Source organism: Monodon monoceros, unplaced genomic scaffold, assembly GCF_005190385.1.
Source record: "Monodon monoceros isolate NGI ecotype Baffin Bay Population unplaced genomic scaffold, NGI_Narwhal_1 Super_Scaffold_2, whole genome shotgun sequence".
NCBI classification, from domain to species: Eukaryota; Metazoa; Chordata; class Mammalia; order Artiodactyla; family Monodontidae; genus Monodon; species Monodon monoceros.
This window is the reverse complement of record NW_021703776.1, coordinates 100533872-100557349: the sequence shown is the minus strand read 5'-3', so window position 1 is coordinate 100557349 and position 23478 is coordinate 100533872. Positions and strand designations below refer to the sequence as shown.

The window sequence follows — 23478 nt, the reverse complement described above, 5'->3', positions numbered from 1 at the left end:
AATTAGAACCCCACACAATTATTTTGCCAATCAATTTATATTTCTATTTAACAAGCGTGACAGTTACTTTTAAAAGAAACATTATGAAATAGTCTTCAATCAAGTAAAGAATTATTTAACAGATAAATATTCTTAATGGCGCTCTCTTGCGGTTTGAAATAAGCTACACGCTTGATTAACCTCACAAGCCTGTTCAGCACAATCGTACTTTTTACAAATGAGATAAAAGGCAGGGATCATAAAAAATGAATTCATCACAAAACTGTCGGTACTGCAGTCACACGAGAGCTCGTCAGGCGTATTAGTTAAGTTGGAGAATGAACTGGCCATCGCTACCATAAAATATACTTACGTCTTCAAGATTCCTGAGGGGTCATTTCTTCCGCTGGGCTCTCCCGCTGACCACACTGCAGGCGGTGACACAGCGGAGGGAAGTCCTCTCACACACGTGTGCTACGGCATCGCACACCCACCTGTCAGGTATACGGAACACCTACTGGAGTCATGGCTTAAGAGCCAGATTTTTTTTTCAGAAACCTACTAAGTTCTTAACATGCTACAGAATTCACCTACTTAGTGTGTATAATTCAATGGCTTTTAGTGTATCCCCAGAGCTGTACAATCCTCACTAGGATCAACTTTGGACACTTTACTCATCCCAGAAAGAAACCCCGTACCTATTGGTAGGTACATTTCCTCCTAACCTTCCCCACCCCCCAACCCTCTCCCAGGCGACCACTGATCTATTTGATATAAGAGCTAGACTGGGCGAAGGATGTTGTGTACAATTTTATTTTTTATCTTTTTAAAAAATTTTTATTGGAGTCTAGTTGATTGACAATGTTGTGTTAGTTTCAGGTGCACAGCAAAGTGACTGTTATACATATACATGTATCCACTCTTTTTTAGATTCTACTCCTATATAGGTCATTACAGAGTATTGAATAGAGTTCCCTGTGCTATACAGCAGGTTCTTATCAGTTATTTATTTTATATATAGTAGTGTGTATATGTCGAACCTAATCTTTCAATTTATCCCTCCCCCCTTTCCCCCATAAGTTTGTTTTCTACATCTGTGACTCTATTTCCATTTTGTAAATAGGTTCATTTGTACCATTTTTTTAGATTCCACATATAAGCGATATCGTATGATACTCGTCTTTCTCTATCTGCCTTACTTCACTTAGTATGATAATCTCTAGGTCCATCCACGTCGCTGCAAATGGCATTATTTCATTATTATGGCTGAGTAACATTCCATTTTATATATGTACCACATCTTCTTTATCCATTCAAGAGATACATGTTATATCGTTAAAAAGTCTTAAAGTCATGATGGGTAACACCCCAGACACCCAAAACCCAGCTTTCATCCAAGGATACCCAAACACACAACACTTCTCACTATACAGCATACCCAGCCTGGAAAAACCAGGGATGGAGTCTTCGTGTGAATAGAAATTTAATCCAATATTTAACAGGCACCCACCACGTGCCGGGCACTGCGAAGGTCCTGGGGGCACAAAAATCAGTCCCGTTTTCCAGAACCTCAGCCAGGTGAGGGACAGAGGGCATAGCTGGTGCGTGGGTAAAAAGAGGCTGACTCGGTGGGGAAGGTCCAAGAAGGCTTCACACATCGATGATGATGCTGGAGCCGAGGGCGAGAGCACTCAGGGAAAGAAACCCCTTCTGGGGCTGATCCCTTCAGGATGCTGTGCACCAACCTCCCCTTGAAATAACACCGTGATACCAAAGGGGAACTTTCAGATCCCAGTGTGTTCAACTAAAGCATGTCTATGGAACACGCATAGCCAAAACCGAGGCATCCTCACACTGGTCATACAGCAGCAGCTCCCAGCACAGAGCCAGGTGTAGTGTGCATCTGTTAATCCCAAACTCCTAATTGATCCCTCCCCACCCTTTCCCCTTTGGTAATCATAAATTTGTTTTCTGTCCGTGAGTCTGTTTCTATTTTGTAAATCAGTTCATTTGTATCATATCTTTAGTTTCCGCATATGAGTGGTATCATGTGATATTCGTCTTCCTCTTACGTCACTTAGTGTGATAATCTCTAGGTCCATCCATGTTGCTGCAAACGGCATGATTTCAGTGAATGCATACTTTAGATCAAATAATGACTTCTCTGCTTCCTAACTGTGTGGTCTCGAGCATGTGATTAAATCTCTCTGAGCCATAGTTTCTAACCTGGAAAATGGGGGAATAATAGTAATGCCAACTTCACAGGCTGCTAAGATTAAATAAGGTCACGTGCAGTCAGCACTTGGCCAAGTTCCCCACACACTGTGCTCAGCTCGGGGCCACAACCCAAACGGACTCGGGACTTTGGAGACTGGGTCACAATCTTGCTCTCATCTCCAAGGCCCCACCCCACCTGGATGATGCCAGCACGCACCAATCTATCCAACACGCTCATCTCAAAATTCCCTCATCTCTCCCATTTCCAATGGCCTCTACACCATGACCACTCACTTCAGTGATCCTGTTCTCACTGGGAAGTGCTCTACCTCTGAAATCTTAAACACTTACATCTTCCCTATGAGCCCAACCCCCTGACCTTGAAACTCAGGACCTTCAATACTCCCTTCCCTTTACTCCCCACCCACCCGGACTTCATAGACTTCAAGGACAGAGAAGTCCCAGGACACCTGCCCTGTCGCCACACTTGCCCAGCAAAACCCCACCCCTAAGGAAGCCAAGTCGCTGCCTTCCTGCCTCTTCCGTCCGGGCTCCATGGAAGTTCCAGTGAAGGGCGTCCCCTGCCTGCCCTGTGGATTTGTTCCACTAGAAGGATCGGGTGCATCCTGGGCTTTTCCTCCCCTCAACTCTGGACCACATCATCTCCCACCTCTGCAAGGACCTTGATCAAGGAGTTACCTACCCCTCCGCCATTGGTATCTTTTTTGGTTTTTTTTTTTTGGTTGCATTGGGTCTTCGCTGCTGCGCGTGGGCTTCCTCTAGTTGCGGTGAGCAGGGGCTAGTCTTCGTTGCGGTGTGCGGGCTTCTCATCGCAGCGGCTTCTCTTGTTGTGGAGCACGAGCTCTAGGCGCGTGGGCTTCAGTAGTTGTGGCACGTGGGCTCATTAGTTGTGGTTCACGGGCTCTAGAGCACAGGCTCAGTAGTTGTGGCGCATGGGCTCAGCTGCTCCGCGGCATGTGGGATCTTCCCAGACCAGGGCTCGAACCCATGTCCCCTGCATTGGCAGGCGGATTCTTAACCACGGTGCCACCAGGGAAGCCTCCCCACTGGTATCTTGAACTTCCCTCTCCTGTGTTCTTCCCCTACCCCTCACACATTTAGGAAAAAAATCATAAGCCTCATGTTCTTTGATCCAGTCTTGGCTAGAAAATTAATAAAAGCAGAAGTGGAAGCCCTCAGGAGGAGGTGATAATGCTTCCTCTGCAAAAACTGAGAGGCTGTTCCCACAGGTGGGTTGTAAAGAGCAACCCAGAGCCAGCCGCTGCATCTTGTTAGAAAGGGAGCGTTGGCAGATACTCACACACCAGTTAACCAGGTTTTCCTTAAGTAAGGCGTTCCTGTTACATTCTTCTCATCATAAAGTTATGTTTACATCTGTCAAATGGGGCAAAGTGACTTCTTGTCATGTCTACAGGTTTGACAGTTGTAAAAACTACTGACTTGTAATTTTAGAATGTTTTGTTAAAGTGTGCATTGGTTGAAATTTTTTATAGAAAACTGTTCGCTGAGTTATAAGGCATTTATAAGGCATCACAGAAGGTTGATTTTACCCATCGACTCCATTAATACTTAACTCATTGCTACCTTATGATCTAGTGCTAATTCAATCTGAAGAAGAGGTATGTGTAGATTTGCTTAAAATTGCTAACAACGCTAAGCATTTCTCCTCCTTCTAGAACGACCAATGCACATTGCAGAACCACATCCCGTTTCTACACACAGTATCTGGCAGGTTTACCGAAAAAACCAAAGAAATTAAACTCCAATCTAATAACAGCAACGAGACCACTGCAGTTCTCAGCTAGATGAGGAAACAGAAGAGAAACCATCTGCATAAGGAACAGCCAGAATTTAGATTCACATCTTTCAGATTCAAAAGTCCTTCCTCTGCTCACCAGGGTTTTCAGCCCCAGCTACAGACAGGCCATCACCTACGGGGCTTAAAAACAGAAAGTGAAAAATGAATGCCTTCCTCCTTCCCTCCCACTCCCTGCATCCTGATGCATGTGATCTGGGAGGGGTCTTGGCCGGAGTTGAGGGCCCCTCATCACACCAGTCACGTTCTCATGTATGACTCTGTCCCACCAATGTTATGTTAAAACAAAATGCTCTGATGAAGATTCTGTAAGACGAGAAACAAAAGTACATTCTCAAAGATAATCTTGTCCCAAACAAGGGCAACGGGAGCTTTACAAGTTCTGTGGTTGAAGGACGGGTTACAGTAGTTCTAGCTTAGCCGACGTGGGTGATACTGGGCTACTGACACAGGGTCATTTGAGGGGCAGCTAAAACAGGAAGTGGGCACAACCCCTCTGAAGCCCGGGGCCGGCACTGGCACACAGGAGCTCATTGCTCTAGGAGTTTGGGGGAAATGCACCTGCCAGCAAGGCACCTGGCCAATCAAAGCAAGGGGGGGCCAAGCAGAGGCAGAAACGGTGCGTTCTCTGTGAGAAGCGCAGAGACGGTGAAGCTGGGGAGGCAAAGGGCCCCAGTGGGAAGATGCCCACCAAGACGGGAGACAGGAGGGGCCCCGAGGGCCCCACGGTTCCTGAACAGAAAAGGCGGCGGAAGCGGTGTTAGGGGAGGTGACTCCTGCCAACACGCAGGGTGCACAGGGCGCCTGCATGAGAGTTGGGAGAGTTGGGATACAGGGGCTGGAATACCAGGAGGAAGCAACCCGGCCCCAGGGCCCTGAGCAGAGCAGACCCCAGTGGGGTCCAAAGCAGAGTTTGGACAAAGGAAGAACCAAGTGGCCTGAGACTCTCCACCGAGGAGCTGGAGGGCCCGGGGTTGCTGAGCATCAGGTGCAAGTGGCAGGGCCTGCCTACGGCCCAGGAAAACCGATTTCACAACACTGAGCGGAAAGATTCCTTTATCACCCCAAACTTCTTAACCTTAAAAAGTAAAACCGGGCTTCCCTGGTGGCGCAGTGGTTGAGAGTCCGCCTGCCGATGCAGGGGACACGGGTTCATGCCCTGGTCCGGGAAGATCCCACATGCCTCGGAGCGGCTGGGCCCGTGAGCCATGGCCGCTAAGCCTGCGTGTCCAGAGCCTGTGCTCCGCAACGGGAGAGGCCACAACAGTGAGAGGCCCGCGTACCACAAAAAAAAAAAAAAAAAAAAGTAAAACCAAATGTTTCTTTACAAAGGCAAATTTTCAGAGAATAAAACATACTTCATGACCTCAAAGAAATACCATAAATAATAGTTTAAAAAGTAACCTAAGTATCATATGAAGAATGGGATAAAACTAAATCTCCTAATTTAGGAAATTACCTTTCAAGCCAGCAATCCACTCAGCAGATGTCAGAGTAGCTACTCAAAGCTTAAAGCCATGAATTCTGAATTCCCAGGAAGGGGCGGTGGGAACCACGAGGCGCATCCCTCCACCCGGCCCCCGACGCTCACAGGCCCATCCACACCACTTCCGGCGGCCAAGTGGTCACTGCAGGACAGGCAATCCACATAACTTTAGGAAACTTCCTCCCCAAAACTTGGTGTCAATCATCAGAGCCTCCACAGACATGAAACAAATTTCAGTATTCTTTGAAAGAAGTTCAGGCACAAAGGGGAAAACCAAAAGACCACTACAGCACAAGAGGAGATCTTTATAAAGAGTCTAACTGCTTTTATTACAATGGTGCAAGGTAGTATTTCATCGAACACTCACCAACAGCAAACCGGCATCTTCTATAAAACAATTCCAGAAAGTTCAAACAAGAAAATGAAAGGATACGTTGTCTATACTAATTGTCACACAACACTGCTTAGTGTTTAACCTCCCCATCCTCCAATAAAGCATAACCATTTCCTAGCAAACACGTGACCAGAAAAGTGTGCTCTGCTTTATTTTGTTTGCCTACACACACATCAGAACATGCCTCACAATTAAAAACGTTTTATGACAACACTCCATGACATCGACATCTACTCGTGCTCGGGATCAGCCACTTGTACCAAATACCGTAAAATACAAAATGATAGGAAATATAAACATCAATTTGTATTTCAAGTTTATAACATTTTATTTACAAAAATAGTCTGGGAAGAAAAGGGTTGAGAGCCCCATACTCTGCCCTGGATGGGGAGCTATTTCGCGCCGTGTTCTAGGGTTTTCCGTAACAAATCTGAGAGTCGCAGCTGAATTCCTCCGGAATTGGATCTGTGGACTCGAAGCTCGGGTGGAGAGGAGAGCGGGGCGGGGGGGCGGGGGGAGGCCGGGCGCGGAGATGGCTTTGCTGGGCTGCCCGGCACCACGGCACACGCGCTATGTACAGGAGCCGGTCTCCTCCGGGTCTGAAGGACACTTGCGCACCTGCCGCGACACCACTGGAAGGGCGGTGTCAAAGCCGCCACTAAGACATGACTCCAAAGACGGGGTTGTGGCGGCAGATGCTGGGGCCGTACTCCTCGTAGCCCTTCTTGGTGTGACAGACCTGGAAGAACTCCGGCTGCGAGAGGCAACCAGCAGAAGGAGCATAAATGCTCCAGAAGGGAAATGAAACCAAGTCAACGACCAAGCAAATCACCCCACACCTCCATCCTCTCCCCGATGGCCTCTGTCACAGATTCTGACCTCTTCAAAGCGGGAGCTTATTCCATTTTTTCCAAACTTATTCAGTTTCTATTTAGGAACAACTACGTGCTCGCCCTAAATCAGCAGTTTGTTAGCTAGTCCTAAATTTGAGGCAAGAAAGTAGTAATTACTCGGAAAAGTCACTGGAACTAATGATTAATGCAAGATGTTTTAGGTTATTTTTGGATTCTCTTATCCATATTCTCTGTAACCCCTAATTGGCAAGGATGCTTACGAATTAGCTGTGCAGTTTAAATGGTCGTTAAAGTTATTTCTTCTATCTCAGAATTAAACGTGCGGCTGTTTAGAGCCACACACAATTAGAACACACATCATTTAACCTCCAAAAGGCAGGATTTATTCAAACTCAGCAGAGAACACAGAGACGAAAAGACAGCACAATCTAGAAAAGGACTTACAGTTGAGGCCAGCATCGAGCCTCCGAACCACACCGCATAGCGCTGCATATGATGTGTTATCACCTGGACCTCCACGGGCTTGGGCTGGAAGGGGAAGTGATGTGTGCTGACTCACCTGTGCAGATGCCCTTCCACACCCTGACGCCCTTCCACCTACTGGACGGGGCTCCACTCTGAGGGCCTCCTCCCATCCCGCAAGCCCTGCCCTCAGGTTCAAGCACCTCTGCACTCCGCCCTGAAAGGAAGGTTCTCAGCCGCTCCTGCTGCCAAATCCACCTGGCCCCCAGCCCCCAGCCCCCAGCCCCCTCCCACCCCCCACCCCGGCCCGGCCCCAGGAGGTGCAAAGAACAAAGCACACAAGTCAAGGGCAGGTTACCTCTATCTAAAGGCATTTTAAAAAGCAAAATATCCAAGCAAATAACCCAACTGCTTTTTTTTAACTGAACAAATTAGATGTTTTAGCATTTAGAGGTAATTCCAAATAACACTAAGTGTCCCAAAAATACTATAAAAATTACACTTTGCCAACAGTGTGATCCCACTAGGTGAGGACACACAGGTTAGCTCCCATTCACCCCACACCAAAGCCCAAGCTTGCTTGGGTAAACTGAGTAAATTCACCAGCTGGTTAAGAATTATTACCTTGGAGGAACACAGCATGAACGCCCTGCTCGTGTTAGTTATCTGAGTTTAATGAGAATGTTCCCAAAGAACGTTAAAGTTCCTCGCTGTAAACTGACCCATCTCCTTGGGATGCTGGTCATTACACTACACACCTGACCTCTTACACAAAGGAAACTGCTGGTGTGCGTGGGTCGGCGGGCAGTGTAAAGCTGCGCAGCTGCCTCACAAGGTCCGTATCCGCCCTGACCACACACCTGGGCTGAGTCCAGCTGACAAACCTCTGAATGTCACTTCACACGGTGGCTGAGGGTGGCTGCAACTTGCGCTTCTCCCTCGCTGCCCAGACGGGCACGCCCGCCGGCCTGTGCTGGCGAGGGGCCTCACCTTTATTCTGCCGCCACTGAGCTCCTCGCTGAGTCTCAGTCTGGCGTCCACCACCCTTTTTAAGTCTCTCTGCAGGCGACGTCCAAAGTCCCTGAACATCGTCGAGCCCCCCGAAAGAACGACATTCTAAAAGACACAAAGCAGAGGTTTCCTTGCATGAAATCACCCGCCCACGCTGGCCTAGTGACCTGCCCACGACACACCCCACGCGCCCAATCGCTTGTACGAATAACACACTTCAATCTATGTGAAAAGATGATCACCGAAGCAGAGCTAATGCTATCGAGAAAGTATAAACTGTACTTTTCTTCCTGTGTCACAAATTCTTTCTCTTGGTGCTCTTCCTCAATTATAACCAAGTGAAAACACACTGCCTGTTCCATTTCTCAAAGGGCCATCTTCTACCAACACCCCTCCCCGTTTTCTCTTGACAAACTGCAAACCTAGATCTTTCAGACAACATCCTGCCCCAGGATCAACATCACGAATAATCACTGCTGCACCCGGTCACCCGTGGAGAAATCGCTCAGAAACAACAGGACACGGTTCGGCTCCTATCAGAGTCAAGAGGCCACCAACCCATGCTGCTCTCAGGGGTCACCCCTGCTCACCGACACTCCTCCTCGACCTGGCCAGGAGCTGAGAGAACCAGGACCAAGTCCCGGACAGGTCAGGTGGCAACCTTACTAGAGTAAAACAAGGGCATTCTGATCCCCACCTTCTTGAAGAGACAGGTCTCTTCACCTGCTAACACCTTCACATAAACTGTGTATCTGTTTGCTACTGAGAATCACCATTTAAAAGCATTCTTGATATTCTGGGCATCATATCTTAGAATAAGCCTCACAGTTCAATTCTCGACTTCATAAATTATATAGATTAAAAAACTTTATCTAAATCCATCACTGCTCTTCCAATTCTGTCACCTGCACTGCTAGCACTCTTTCTAGCATTTTTCTCTCCAGTCCAGGATACAGTCTTGGGTCAGTTGCTGCAATTACTTCTCATATCTCTGTAATGGATTTTTTAATTTAAAAATTAACTCACCAGGGTATGAAAACGATTGTTCGTTAAGATCAGAAGCATTGCATTGCTTTCAAAGGTGTAACACATAAGATTCATTTTTTCATTCATTCACACAACAATAAAAACGGTGCTGTGGGGCTTCCCTGGTGGTGCAGTGGTTAAGAATCTGCCTGCCAATGCAGGGGACACGGGTTCGAGCCCTGGTCTGGGAAGATCCCACATGCCACGGAGCAACTAAGCCCATGAGCCACAACTACTGAGACTGTGCATCTGGAGCCTGTGCTCCACAAAGGGAGAGGCCGTGACAGTGAGAGGCCCGCACACCGCAATGAAGAGTGGCCCCCGCTCGCCGCAACTAGAGAAAGCCCTCGCACAGAAACGAAGACCCAACACAGCCAAAAATAAATAAATAAAAATTTTTAAAAAAACGGTGCCGTGTATACACTGTGTATACGTGGTCAGATGATTTTAGACGAAGTAGCCAAGATACTACAACAGGAAAAGAATAGTCTTTGCAACAAATGATGCTGAATAATTAATATCCACAGAGGAGAAATGAACATTTGCTTACTTACCTTACTTCACACACACAATTTAACTCAATATGGATCACAGATTTAAATGCAAGGGCTAAAACTTACAGAGCTTCTAGAAGAAAATATTTTCTTAAAGTCTTCATGACTATGACGTAGGCAAAGATGTCTTTGATCGGACATAAAATGCGTGAACCATAAAAAATAAAAACTGATAAATTGAACTTTATAAAATGAAAACTTCTGTTCTTCAAAAGATACCACTAAGGAAATGAAAAGACAAGCCACAGACTAGGAAAAAGTATCTGCAATACATACGTCTAACAAAGGACTTATATCCAGAATATAAAAAGAACTCTTACAACTCAATAATAATATAAACAAGCCAATTGAAAAATGGGCAAAAGATTCAAGCAGACATTTCACAAAAGAAGATGCACACATGACCGATAAGTACGTGAAAAGAGAGGCAACAGCATTTGTAATCAGGATCATACAAACCAAATCCATTACACACCAAGTTTAGGTTAAAATACAAACAAATGAAACTCTTGCACATCGCTGGTGGAAGTATGAATGATACAACCACTTTGGGAAAAGTTCAGTCGTTTTTATAAAGTCAGTGGTTACTGTTTTCTTTCTTAAAGACTTAGGCACTTCTCAAATTTTCTAAATGCATTTTAAGCCAGAAACGATCATCCTCTCTCACCTGTAGAGTCTACATTTCCTACACTAAGACGGTGTTTTATGGTGCTGTCCGCTGACCTGCTGAAAGGCCACGGAGCCCAATTTGCACAGCACCTCCTCACTCAGTGCGGCTTGTGCTATCTGCTTTCCCAGACCACCGTGTGGACTGGGTTCTTCTACAGACTGCTGCTTACTCTGCTGCGTAACTGTTTATCCCACGATGTCAAATAAAAGCCTCAATCGTAAACTACCTCTACAAAAGCAAAGGCCCTGTCTTTATGCTAGTAAAGAACATCCTAGCACACATCATCATGAACACTACACACAGCCTGTTAGCCACCTGACGTTTAAGCCAGAAAGACAAAGTCTATGTTAATAATAAGCTCATTCAATACCTTATATAGTATTAAAAATAACAAAAACTCCCAGTCCTGTAACGCTAAGTATATTCTGTGCTGGAGGCTCTATTCGTACTCCTAATCCTGTCTGACAGACACGCCGAGCCCCTACCCACCATGCTATTCCTCCGTTAACCAGAGGCACAAAGTAAGATGCTCACAGCGAAGTCTCCACCCCCACCGCTCGCTACAGGTTAAGATGACAACTCTCCCGGCAACCACCCCTAGGTGGAAATTTTGAAAGGCTTGTACCTCTTTAGGGACAAGAGCTTTTTTTAAAATAAAAAAATTCACAGCTTTTTAGGGAAGCATGCAACTTACTCTGTTACCGCAGTTCTCAAACTTTTTTTTAAATATTTATTTTTGGCCACGTTAGGTCTTAGTTGTGGCACGCGGGCTCTCTAGTTGTGGCGCGTGGGCTCAGTAGTTGCGGCGCGAGGGCTTAGTTGCCCCGTGGCATGTAGGATCTTAGTCCCCAACCAGGGATCGAACCGGCGTCCCCTGCGTTGCAAGACGGATTCTTAAGCACTGGACGGCACAAGAGCTTTTTTACTCTCAGACAGAACCCAAAGACTGCAATCCCAGCAAAGTCTGAACAAACTTACTTCTCAAAGGTGGGCCGTAGGATGCCCCGCCCTGTCCTAGAGGAAATCCAACTCCAAGCTGGCTCAAAACGGCTGCCTGACCGTAGGAGACGTAACAACCGACGACAAATGTCTTCCGAGAATTACCTGCATGTCTCCTCCCCCAGTGACTCCTCTTCTCCCCTCAGCTGCTGTAACCTGGCCTCTGCCCGCATCCTCACCTCGACCCTCATCCTGGGTGACCTCTGGGCGTCACCTGACACGGCTGATGGCAGCTGTCTCCCCTTGACTCCCAGAGTGTTCTTTCTCTTCTCTCTTTGACTGCTCCTTCCTGGCTTCTTGGATGGTTAACTCTGTGTGTCAGCTTGGTCTGGCCACAGCGCCCAATGACTGACCCACACAGCAACCTCGGTGTCGCTGTGAAGGTACTTTGCAGATGTGGTCAACGCTAAGGCGTCCTCCCTAACGCGGATGGGGTCTCTTCCAAGGAGCCAGAGGCCCTGGGCGCAAGAATGAGGCGCTGGCCTCAAGCCCGACACACTCCTGCCAGGGTCTATCCCGGTGCCCACGTGAGGCCGGGCCCTCCTTGGAGGCTCAGTGCACATTTCCTCAACGTTGTCAAAACGGTGTCAAAACAGTCACCATTGGCCCCTCCTCACTCTCTCATAACAATAAGCCTCTGGAAGTTCCTCTCCACCTGGCAGGTCAGTGCTCAGCTGTGACATCACTCTTCCCTCCCCAGCGGCACACGGATCCCGCCATTCCTGGACACCTGGGCAGGAAGCATCAACTACGGGGGTGCGCGTGGAGCCGGGGCTGGACCAGCAAGCCCTGGGCCTGCTCTGTCCACCACCTGGCCCCAAACCACCCGCTCATCTGCTCACACGTCACTCTGCACTTGGGAATCTCACCTGAATAGAAGGCCTACTGTGAAAAGGGTTGAACAAACCAATAACGTCTTAAAATGTGTATTTTGCTCTCTCAAGTATTAAAGATATTTCAACTCATTCACCATTAAGAATAAAAATACATATATAACTCACTTTGCAATAGCTCCTCCGATTTAAAAGGTATTAACATACTTACATAGAACCCAATTCAAGCAATCTGTTCCAGAAAAATAATTCCTTGAACCACATCAAGATGCAGTCACGTCTGCTTGACAAACACAACGAATGAGATTTTTTAACAACCCCCAGCCCACTGCCAAAGCAGGTCTAAAAATATTTATTTGCCAGACCCGCTCTCCCTCCTGGACTTGGTGCCCACCACCTTCAGTACCACTCTGGGCTCCACCCGGAGCAGGGTTCTGCAGCCTCTGCCCTGTGCCCGCGCTCCCACCTATGCCAAGTGCTCTCCCCCTGGCTTGCACCCCCACCTCATCTCTGCAGGCCGAGCCCTCAGACCAGCTCCCTGCCACCTTCTCCAAGCCCTCCTTGAGCCCCTCTCATTAAATTTCCATGACACCTCAATAAACGACATTTAGCTTGTGGTGGTTCCCGTGAGAATTATTTCAGTATTATTTTTAGCGTTTTTATAAGCTCTTGAAGACAAGATCCATCTCTCATACATACTTAAATCCTCTAAGTTAACAATAGTGTCTTGTATTTAGTAGAGACCCAGCTGCATTACAAAGCAACTCAAAATTGGCTTTGCCCTCGAGTAAAGCATGAAAGCTACTCAACGCTGACTAACCCCAGAGCGAACTAGCTGCTAACAGTGGTTCTCAATTTAGCTGCACATTAAAATCATCTGGGAAGCTTTTAAAATCCGGATGCCCAAAACAGTTACATCAGAATCTCTGGGGGTGGGACCCAGACATCAGTGTATTTTAATGCTACTGGGGTGACGCCCATGGACAGCCAGGGCCGAAAATGTCTTGTTTCAGGCAGCACCTGCTGCTTGCAATGACTTGGCTTCGTGGGGAAATCACAGGCCTCCCAGACCTGGCGCTCACACACGAGTCCCCTCCAGACCCGACCTCCATCATACTTAGAGACTGAACAGAAAAAGGGGGTATGTGAATACCCTTCTGATCTACAGGCCAGACTGAAATAAAAATTAGAGTATAACTCCTTTTGTCCAAAAAAAACCGTTTTACGTTTTTGAAGATTCTAAATTTTCAAAGTCACATTTCATTCTCCACCGACTTCTTTCCCTTGTAACACCAGCCTGAGGAAGGTGTTAACTCAGGACCAAGAAGGTCTCGGGTGCTTCCTCCTGCCCGCTTCTCCGTAAGCAACTCCACCTACAGTTCCCAAGACTGAGCCTGGGAAACGTAAGAGGTCCAGGCCCGACTGGTCCAGACAGTGCCTTTGGGAGCAGGTGAGGCAACGGGGAGACCCCTTCCTCTGAGGCTGAGAAGCAGAGCTCAGGGCACCAAGCAGCAGCCTCAGAGCCCTTCCCGCGGGGCCTGTGGCTTCCCCTCTGGCTGGTTCGGCCACCTCGGCCGCCCGTCTGAGCCTGTGGGCACTGTGGGGACAGTGCACCGAGGCAGGAGTCAGGAAACCAGCCTCCTGGAGGGGCACCTTGCCCGGGCACGGAATCCAGCAGGGCACAGCAGACAGGCTGCTTCCCGTGGGCAATCATGAGTTTCTTTGGGTACGAACCTGCTTCCTACTTCTTTAGTGGTTACTGAGTACTTTTTAAGCCCCACGGCACGTGTCTGGGACACTGACAAAAGGGGGCCCAGCAGGTAGGAAGAAACATCGGTAACAGAGGAGGGAATGACAAAGTAACAGTAAGACTGGAGAGGAAAGACGTGCTACCTAAAGACACGTGAACACAGCTCTCCAGAGCAAGACACCCACGTGCTCTGCAGAAGCACTTGTATGTACTATGTCTCTAATTACTTTCAAAATCCCACAAACTGTACATCTGTGCATTTCATGAACACAGATGTCGCGGTGGAAGGTTCTTTCCACAGCAAGCTCACGGCTAAACTCTGGAGGAGGAGGAGGAAAGCGGGACCAAAAGTTCAGAGCGAATCCGAAGAACAAGGCCGCCCGCCATGGATGCTGCCCCCGGAGCCCGGAACACGCGGTGACGGCCTCTGGACACGAGGGGGCAGAACAGTGGCCGGCGGGGGCCACAGGGCCCTGCGGTGAGAGGAGCCTTTCCCAACAGCAGCCCTGGCTGCAGTCAGCGAATGAGTGCATGAGGCCTGAGCCGGAAAGTGTGAGAATCGCGTTTCCCACCTACATCCCCAACGCCTGTTTTCATATACAAAGTTCCTGGGAACACAGCCCCTCCTGGTCACTCACGTGTTCTCTGGCAGCAACACAGACCGAATGGCCCACAAAGCTGAAAATACTTACCATCTGGCCCTTTGCAGAAAGAGCTGGCCAACCCCTGGTCTAAAACCACCACGGGGAAAAGCATGACGACAGCCATTATTACCTAGCAGGCAAACACGCAGGAAAGGGCATGTTTAGGCTTCGATGTTACACTTGCATTCACTCATCAAGCCCTTTGTTCTGGAAACAAGTCCCTTTCGTGGTGGCCGTGGCGGAGGTGCCAGCAGACAGTCCTCACCCTCCCCACGCCCAGGGCTGGCAGTGTGGCTGGGCCACGTGGCAGCGACAGGCCACAGGCGGGAGCCAGGTGCCTGCCAGCCGGCTCCCCCACAGAGGTGACCACCAGGGTGACACTCCAGGGGAGCCGCCTCACAGGCGACAGTCCGTGAACACACAAGTGAACGTGTGCTGCGAGCACCGAGACGCCAGGGTTAGCTTCTCACCTGCTGGGTGGCAGCGCAGACCGGGCCCCGCTGTGTCCCTCCTTCCCCACGGGGTACAGAGCCCGACAAAGGAGAAAAACACGGCCCACCCTCAGTCAGCCCCCCACCAAGCCTACTGAGATCCTAAACCACTCGCAAGCCTGCCGTAACTCGGCCAAGGTCCCGCACAGAAGCACTAACACAGCTGGCGGAGCAGGGCCAGGCAACCAGGGCCAAGCAGAAAGCCCTCGAACGCCTCAGGGAAGAAATGACTTTTCCAGGGGGTGAAGCAGTCGAGACAGGGTTTCCCTCTTTGAGGAATCGTCTTCCTGCCACATTTTACATAATCTTCAGTGTGATGTGGTGGAAAAAGCACGAGTTTTCAAAGGTGTGGCAAGTGGACTCAAAATCCAACCCTGCCACTTAGCTAAGTGATCCTACCCGGAGCTTAACCCCTCTCAAAACTCAACTGTCTGTTGGACAGCTACATATAAAAGAATGAAATTATAACACTCTCTAATCCCATGTACAAAAATCAACTCAAAATGGATTAAAGATCTAAATGTAAGACCAGAGGCCATAAAACTCCTAGAAGAAAACATAGGCAGAGCACTCTTTGACATAAATCATAGCAATATTTTTTGGATCTGTCTCCTAAAGCAAAGAAAATAAAAGCAAAAATAAACAAATGGGACCTAATTAAACTTAAAACGTCTGCACAGCAAAGGAAACCATCAATAAAACGAAAAGACAACCGACTGAATGGGAGAAAATATTTGCAAATGATACGACTGATAAGGGGTTAATATCCAAAATATATAAACAGCTCATACAACTCAACATGAGAAAAAACAAACGACCCAATCAAAAAATGGGCAGAGGATCTGAACAGACGTTTTGCCAAAGAAGACATACAGATGGCCAAAAGGCACGTGAAAAGTTTCTCAACACCGTTAATCATCAGAGAAATGCAAATTAAAACCACAATGAGCTGTCACCTCACACCTGTCAGAATGGCTATCATCAAAAATACCACAAAAACAAATGTCGGAGAGGGTGTGGAGAAAAGGGAACCCTTGTGCACTGTTGGTGGGAATGTAAATTGGTGCAGCCACTATGGAGAACAGTATGGAGGTTTCTCGAAAAGCTAAAAATAGAACTACCTAATGATCTAGCAATTCCACTTCTGGGTATTTATCCAAAAAAAATGAAAACACTTGGGGCTCCCCTGGTGGCACGGTGGTTGGGAGTCTGCCTGCCGATGCAGGGGACACGGGTTCGTGCCCTGGTCCGGGAATATCCCACATGCCGCGGAGCGGCTGCACCCGTGAGCCATGGCCGCTGAGCCTGCGCGTCCGGAACCTGTGCTCCGCAACAGGAGAGGCCACAGCAGTTGAGAGGCCAGCGTACCGCCAAAAAAAAAAAAAAAGAAAAGAAAAGAAAACACTTAACTCAAAAAGATATATGCACCCCTAAGTTCATAGCAGCATTACTTACAATTGCCAAGATATGGAAGCAACCTAAGCGACCATCAACAGATGAATGGATAAAGAAAATGTGGTGTGTGTGTATATATATATATATACACACATATACATACATACACAAGGGAATATTACTCAGCCATAAATAAGAATGAAATGTTGCCATTTGCAGCAACATGGATGGACTTGGAGGGTATTATGCTAAGTGAAACAAATCAGAGAAAGACAAATACTATATGAGCTCACTTATATGTGGAATCTTAAAAAGAAAACAAACCAGTGAACATAACAATAAAAAAGCAGACTCACAGATATACAGAACAAACTAATGGTTCCCAGTGGAGAGAGGGAAGGGGCGAGGGGCAAGACAGGAGTAGGGGATTAAGAGGTACAAACTACTATGTATAAAATAAACAGGCTACAAGGATATACTGTACAAAAACAGGGAATATAGCCAATATTTTATAACTAGGAATGGAATATAGCCTTTAAAAATTGCAAATCACTATGTTATACACCTAAAACTTACATAATATTGTACATCAACTATACCTCAATAATTTTTTTTAGAAGTCCAAGACCAGTTTGCTCCACTTGACCCAGGCCCCTCTAGTTTTGCTTCCTTTTCCCATCTCTGGGGCTCAGGGCCATCATCTATTAAACAAGGAGCCCAGGTTACAAGGCCATCTCTACTTCCTGTAAATGTACTGAAAGTGAACTAAACCGTCTGATGAGAAAAAATCTCACCCATGAACAATCTGTAACTGCTGGCAGAAGTTTCTTTTCCGTTAGGATGAAATAAAGACTAAAGAGTGGGGCTTCCCTGGTGGCGCAGTGGTTTGGAGTCCGCCTGCCGATGCAAGGGACACAGGTTCGTGCCCCGGTCTGGGAAGATCCCACATGCCACGGAGCGGCTGGGCCCGTGAGCCACGGCCGCTGAGCCTGCGCATCCGGAGCCTGTGCTCCGCAACGGGAGAGGCCACAACCGTCAGAGGCCCGCGTAACGCAAAAAAAAAACAAAAGACTAAAGAGTGCACACCTGTTCCTTGCTTTCATGGACAAGAAGACACAGCTGATGTTAAGTGAGATTTAAGAAGTAGGGAGAGCAAGGCATGTATTTTACTAAACTTACTAATACTCCCACCTGTCTCTAGTTTCCCTTTCTTGCACATTTTGTTGGAGGAGAGAGCTGTTTAATTAAGGACATGTAACAGTAAAAATAGAATTATAATTTGTTTTCACCCATAAAAAGTTGTCTACATAGGAAAATGTTTTCCAATAATAAAAATAACATTTGTTAACTCTAAAATTTCAATCTTAAAACACAAGAAGTAGAAGGTAAAAGTTATGCATCTTCTACCCCCAAAGATATGTTATTTTCTTTAAGAGTTTAACATTCATTCAAAACCTTTTCAATATATATATGCAAACTATATTTTTAAATAAAATAATACTACGTGTAAACTTTACAACTTGCTTTTTCACTTAACAATGTAAACTACAGACATCTTTTCATTTGAATTTACACTGATTCACCTCACTCTTTTTAAAGACTGCGTAGTATCCCATTGTGTAGATGAAACAAAATTTATTAAGCCCTCACTCCTGAGCCTGATATGCTCCTCTTTAAACTCAGGTCCCTGGGCTGAGAAGGTAAGACAGGGCAGAGGCTGAGGGCTGAAAATTACATGAGTATTTTCTACCTGACTGCTTCATTTCAGGCTCTGACCTCTTCCTGGCAACAGCACATTTGGCACAAACCTAAATATGCATGAAGCAAGACCAGTGAATTCATGGAAACCATGAAGGGAAGGATACCCTTCATCTTTCCATCAATACATAAGGTTAAAGTTGTCCAGTTTAAAATACAGTTGGCCAGGTAAGAATAAAGCCATGAGAATACTTAAACACTTCTGGTGAGCTGAGTCCTATTTCCAAACATTTAAGTCACCTCCACTCCAAGAAAAGTATTTCGCCAGTATGCTGGCCTTTAACAAATCCTGTAAGACAGGAGTGAAACAGGAACATCTGCATACTGACGTTAAGAACCTATTATTCCAAGAATGCTGGGCCTTTAACTGTGCAATGAACCCGAGCACCTTACCCAGGCAGCTTATACCTTATACAGCGGACGACGGACATCGATGGGGCAGCTCTGAATGACTTCATCAACAACGTCCGAGATGGACTCCATAAAGTCTGGGTTGGCAAACTGAATTTCGTATAAACGTAAAAGAAACATTACACATTTCTCTCAATAACCTTTTTAAAAAGTAACTTTAACAAATACAGAATGTACTATACCTTTAAAACCGTCACACTGGAATGACTACGTCAAATGTTCACATGTCAGAAGAGCCCAAGCGACTGTGCATGGGGTGATGGTGACACGTGCCCTCAGGAGATGACATGTGTGGGGTCAGCAAGGGGAAAACATCAAAGAGTAGCAAAAACAGACCAGCTCTGCATTAGGACACACGGTGAATCCTGCTGTCAGAGTGTGAAACGCGTGTGCATGATGTATGTGACATGTAATGAAAACGCCACGAATACACAGTAAGTATACCACTTATGAATATTAACATCATGAAAAAACTAGCCATGAGATAAGAAAAAAACACAGTCAATGAAAGATCACACTGTAAACCTGAGCTAGAAGCCTGGGGAGGGTTCGGGCGGGGGTGGCTTTTAAATGAAACAGTCAATATGGTAGCAATCATGTCACTGAGTAAACAGTCTTGGATTCAATTCCGTAAGTTAAGTAAGTTAAAGTATAAATAATTCAACTTAAAAAAACTTTAAATACACTTTAAAAATCAAGGAATGCTTTAACGTACTCAAGGGGAAGAAGGTAACATCCAGTTGCTCACCAGCTGTTCACTGGACATTTTCGGTTTTATGTCTATTTTAAATCAGTAATATCAAAGGCATGATTATTAGATTATAGTAAGGCATACATTGTGTGCCATTTCCCTATACAAAATAGTCATACACATCTAAAAACAGGCAGCAGCTTGTAACCTACCTATCAAATGTAAACTGAATTAGGCAGGAAAATATACCAAAATACAAATAAAATCCACTTTATTTAAACCTTAAAATGTTGCCTCTTGATGACTGCTTCTGCAAAAGTAATAATAATTCTTTGTGACTACAGTTAAAATGATGGTATCTGCAATTCCTAAAGCCCATCTGACTAATGGAAAGGTTAGTCCTCAGACAGAAGCTTTAACTAACTTGCAGCAGGGAACACAGCAGGACCAACTGTCTGGGGTTAAAAGCTGCAACTAGGATGGACCATCACCAAGGATGGAAAGGTTACATGTTACATGTTACCCTGCTCCCATACAAAGGCAGATTGCATTCGGTCCCCGGGATTAACTAGTTTTCATATTACTATGGATTCATTTCATTTCCATTATCTTCTATTGCTCTTAAAGCGTCTCCCTAATCACTCATTATCTCTAACGGAGAACAAAGTCTAAAGAGGGGCATCAGTCAAGCAGGCAACCTGCACAGGGGCTGTAAGAGCTGCAGAGGGTGCAGCGTGTATCCCAGCGTCCTCACGACAGGCGGCCTGAGAGCTGCTCAGGAAACCCCACTGGGGACTCTCCGTACACACATGAGGTGGCAGTATCGCTCCACATGTGCCATACCTCACACTCAAAAAGCTAACATCTTACCTCCGGGTGAAAGAAAATCTCAGGGCCCAGGAACCTTTCGTAGCCAACATCTATAATGAACTTCTTCTGGTTGACTGCATTGATCCCCGTGTACTGTTTGATCCACTTCTGAGGATCCACATCATACTTGGCAAATTCCTTGACGATATCAGGGCAAATGTAACAGTATTTCTCCTGCAGACACACACAAAGAGATGTCACCAGAGTCTGCCCTCTGACAAGTACCCAGCATCAAACACCCTGAAATGAGTCCCACACACACACAACTCCAGTATGGACGTGTGGCCAAGCCTCACAGACTTTTCATGACTACGCTCTAGACTTGTAAATCTGCTTCCTTTGCAGCTCGGCTATGAACCTCAGCCTTACCCTATCAAATTTTGCTGCATATCATCTGAAGTGATGTCTAAAGGTATCCCTCTCCGCTTTCCTTATTCCTCCTGGGCCCCTACACAGCGCCTGGCCGGGCACACACCGCCATCCACCCTGCACCAGTAGACCGCATTCCCCACGATGAATGCGGTGGATCTCACCCCCATGCCTACCACGGCCCACCGGTGGGTCGTGAACCTGCTGTGCAGCCCGACACAACATGGTCATCAGCTCCACGACAGTATTCACTGAGTGCCTAGGCACACGGGATGCGCAAGTGAACAAAACACACACAGACCCCTGCCCACTGGAGCATACGCTCTGGCTAAGTCAAGAGAGTAAAGTGACAGCCATGATATGTAAGTAAGTGACACGGCACGCTAGAAGGCGGCAGGTACCACGGACAAAAGAAAAGGCCCACTTAGGCAGGATGGAGCTGCCGTACGCCCATACACGAGAAGCCACTCATGGTTTCCACCCCAGCACCGGACCAGCCTGACAGGTGGGAAGTGTCTCCTCAGCATCTGGTGACGCTCGACTGGGGATCTCTGGGTCGATCATCTGTCCTGAGAGCTAACCTCAGCAAAGCAGCAGGTGGCACTTGGGTGGCAGATTCTGAAAGTAAGCTGCCTGTGGGCAAGGTGGGCTTTGCTCAACACCAGGCACACAGCTGGAGCTCACTACACATTTTAGAAGGACCTCTGAAGCTCTTTTCATGATATTAAGTTTAAAGTTTCTGAGAATCCCTGAAACAGATCCTAATACCGTCCTTGATATACTTTGTCGAATTATAAGCTACACAACCCTGCTCATTGACAACAGAGCGAGTCAGTCCACATGACTTTAAATCTACAGACTGGAGACAGAAACATTACATTGCCTGGTCAACTTCTTAGGGCACCTCAGCTGGCTCAACTGATGGCATGAAACGCCTCCTTGAAGCTGGACGGAGAGCAGCCCCGTCAGCCCTAAGTTCTGGACTCCCGCTGCAAGGACAGTGTGTGCCAGAGCCCACCAGCCTCAGGCCCACCTGTGACCCTGGGAGTGACAGGATGCAGGGGCTCTAACCACCCTTTCCAGGATCTCCTCCATCACAGAGAGAAGTGAGGCGAGAATGAACAGCAGGGTCGGGGCAGCTCACCTGCGAGAACACAAGGAGTCTCTCGCACGCCCGACCTTCACTGCTGAGCGACACACTGTCAGGGCCGGACTGGGCCAGCTCCGGGCTCAGGGCCAGAACCGGACCCCAGAGAGCCAGCAAGTGAAGGAAATGCCTCTCGATCATCACACTCAGGGCTCTGCTCACCCCACGTCCACCCCGAGGGTCGGGTCCCATTTGTGAAAGGGGGCGTGGTGAGGGAACCTGGATCAGAAATCCAAATCTCTTTCCTTGAAGAAAGGCAAGGAGAGGAAGAGGGAAAGTTGGGGAAATATTTTATTCTAAAAAGAAAGTCTTATGTTGCTTCTATAACCTTCCCACCAGAAGGAAAGGACGGGCCCTGGTGCCTTGGCTGGGCATTCGAGGTGCTCCCGTCCTGGGCACACGGGGCAGCGGGCCCCTCCTCCCAGGAGCCCTGACCACTGCCGGTGCGCCCGGGCTCAAAACACCCGTGTTCACCAGGAGTGGCGGGTGAAACGCGGGAGTCCCGCCCCCGCCCCATGCTTCCTTTCCTTTTAGCCAGCCCGGTCCTGGGTGCTTAGTGCGAGGAAACCAGGGAGCAGCGACGGGGGCGCGGGAGAACAGGCTAGACTCCCCTGCGGCTCAGAAGCTAAGTGTATACTCAAGGCCATGTGTCGTCCCCACATTTAAATTCTTCTGCAGAAGCAAAAAAAACCCTTGCTTCTCATCTATATGAAGATCACGCTCGTATTACTAAGAATCTCTTGCATTTTGGCTTAAAAAAAACACAATAATTTGTCCTAATTTTGCAACCTGAAAAGAAAGCTCCTTTCAACAGGGTCTGTCAACTGCTACATACAGAGTCGTACAAAGACCAGACTGATGGATCGGGTCAAGCGGGCATTTTAAAAAAGGAACAATGAGCCATTTTTCTTCTACTCTTACGGATTTAATTGTAAAACCTCCTGTAACTTTTCCGGCATGGTAATTACAGTCTGGAAACTACATGTGGATTCTGCTTTATGATCCCACCCTAGAACAGCATTACTCTGAACGGTAACTCACAGGGCACAGAACCACAGACTACAGGTACTGGGAGTCAGTGTGAATACTGGCTGACCTCACAGGATTCCTAACGGTCGCTGCTGCTGCTGCCTGTTCCTTATTCTAGAAATGAACTTGAAGGGAGACGTGGGAGACACGTCCAGCTAACTGAAGGTTCTACCTGCTCAGGCGCCAATGAAACGATGCTGTACTGCGTAGGGCGCTCAATCCCAGCGATCGGGCTGCTCTCATGTGTAGCTGGAAGCTCCACAAGCGTAAACAGATCGAGACCCACATTCGTGGGGAGTGGGGAGGAAGGAAGGTGAGGGCGGGGGGTCTCAGCAGCAAGGGAAGCACCCAAACACCTCTCTCACCCGCAAGCCAGCCCCGTTTGCTCCTGCTTTTACCTTGATGGCTTTGGCAGTCTCCAGCGACTGCTCCGGAGGAATCCCCACCTCCCGCTCCCTCAGCAGCTGTTGCATGAAATACGTAATATCTCTCCCTGCGATAGGGATGTGTTTGATGCAGCTCCCAATGACATACCCTTCTGCCTAGGAAGAAGAGGAGACAGACAGCGTGTGAGCGACTCCAGGAGAGAAGGGCTCCCTGG

At 47.5% G+C, this 23478-nt stretch overlaps 1 protein-coding gene across 26 annotated transcripts in view; it reads right to left on the bottom strand.

Moving 5' to 3' along the window:
* Positions 1 to 23478, bottom strand: part of ACTR3B (actin related protein 3B) — a 146755-nt gene that overhangs the window by 78996 nt on the left and 44281 nt on the right. For 6 of the 26 annotated variants that reach the window (XM_029233900.1, XM_029233893.1, XM_029233899.1 and 3 more), the window contains 7 exons: positions 23276 to 23419; positions 20333 to 20506; positions 18769 to 18861; positions 14765 to 14846; positions 8220 to 8345; positions 7212 to 7295; positions 5822 to 6667 (listed from right to left, as the gene is read on the bottom strand). In XM_029233900.1, coding sequence (XP_029089733.1) covers positions 6306 to 6667; positions 7212 to 7295; positions 8220 to 8345; positions 14765 to 14846; positions 18769 to 18861; positions 20333 to 20506; positions 23276 to 23419 — 1065 coding nt within the window. In that variant the 3' untranslated portion in view covers positions 5822 to 6305. Of the gene's footprint in view, positions 1 to 352; positions 474 to 5821; positions 6702 to 7211; positions 7296 to 8219; positions 8346 to 14764; positions 14847 to 18768; positions 18862 to 20332; positions 20507 to 23275; positions 23420 to 23478 lie in introns of those variants that run through there. The other 20 variants (XR_003795286.1, XR_003795287.1, XR_003795285.1 and 17 more) reach the window with 9 other exon arrangements.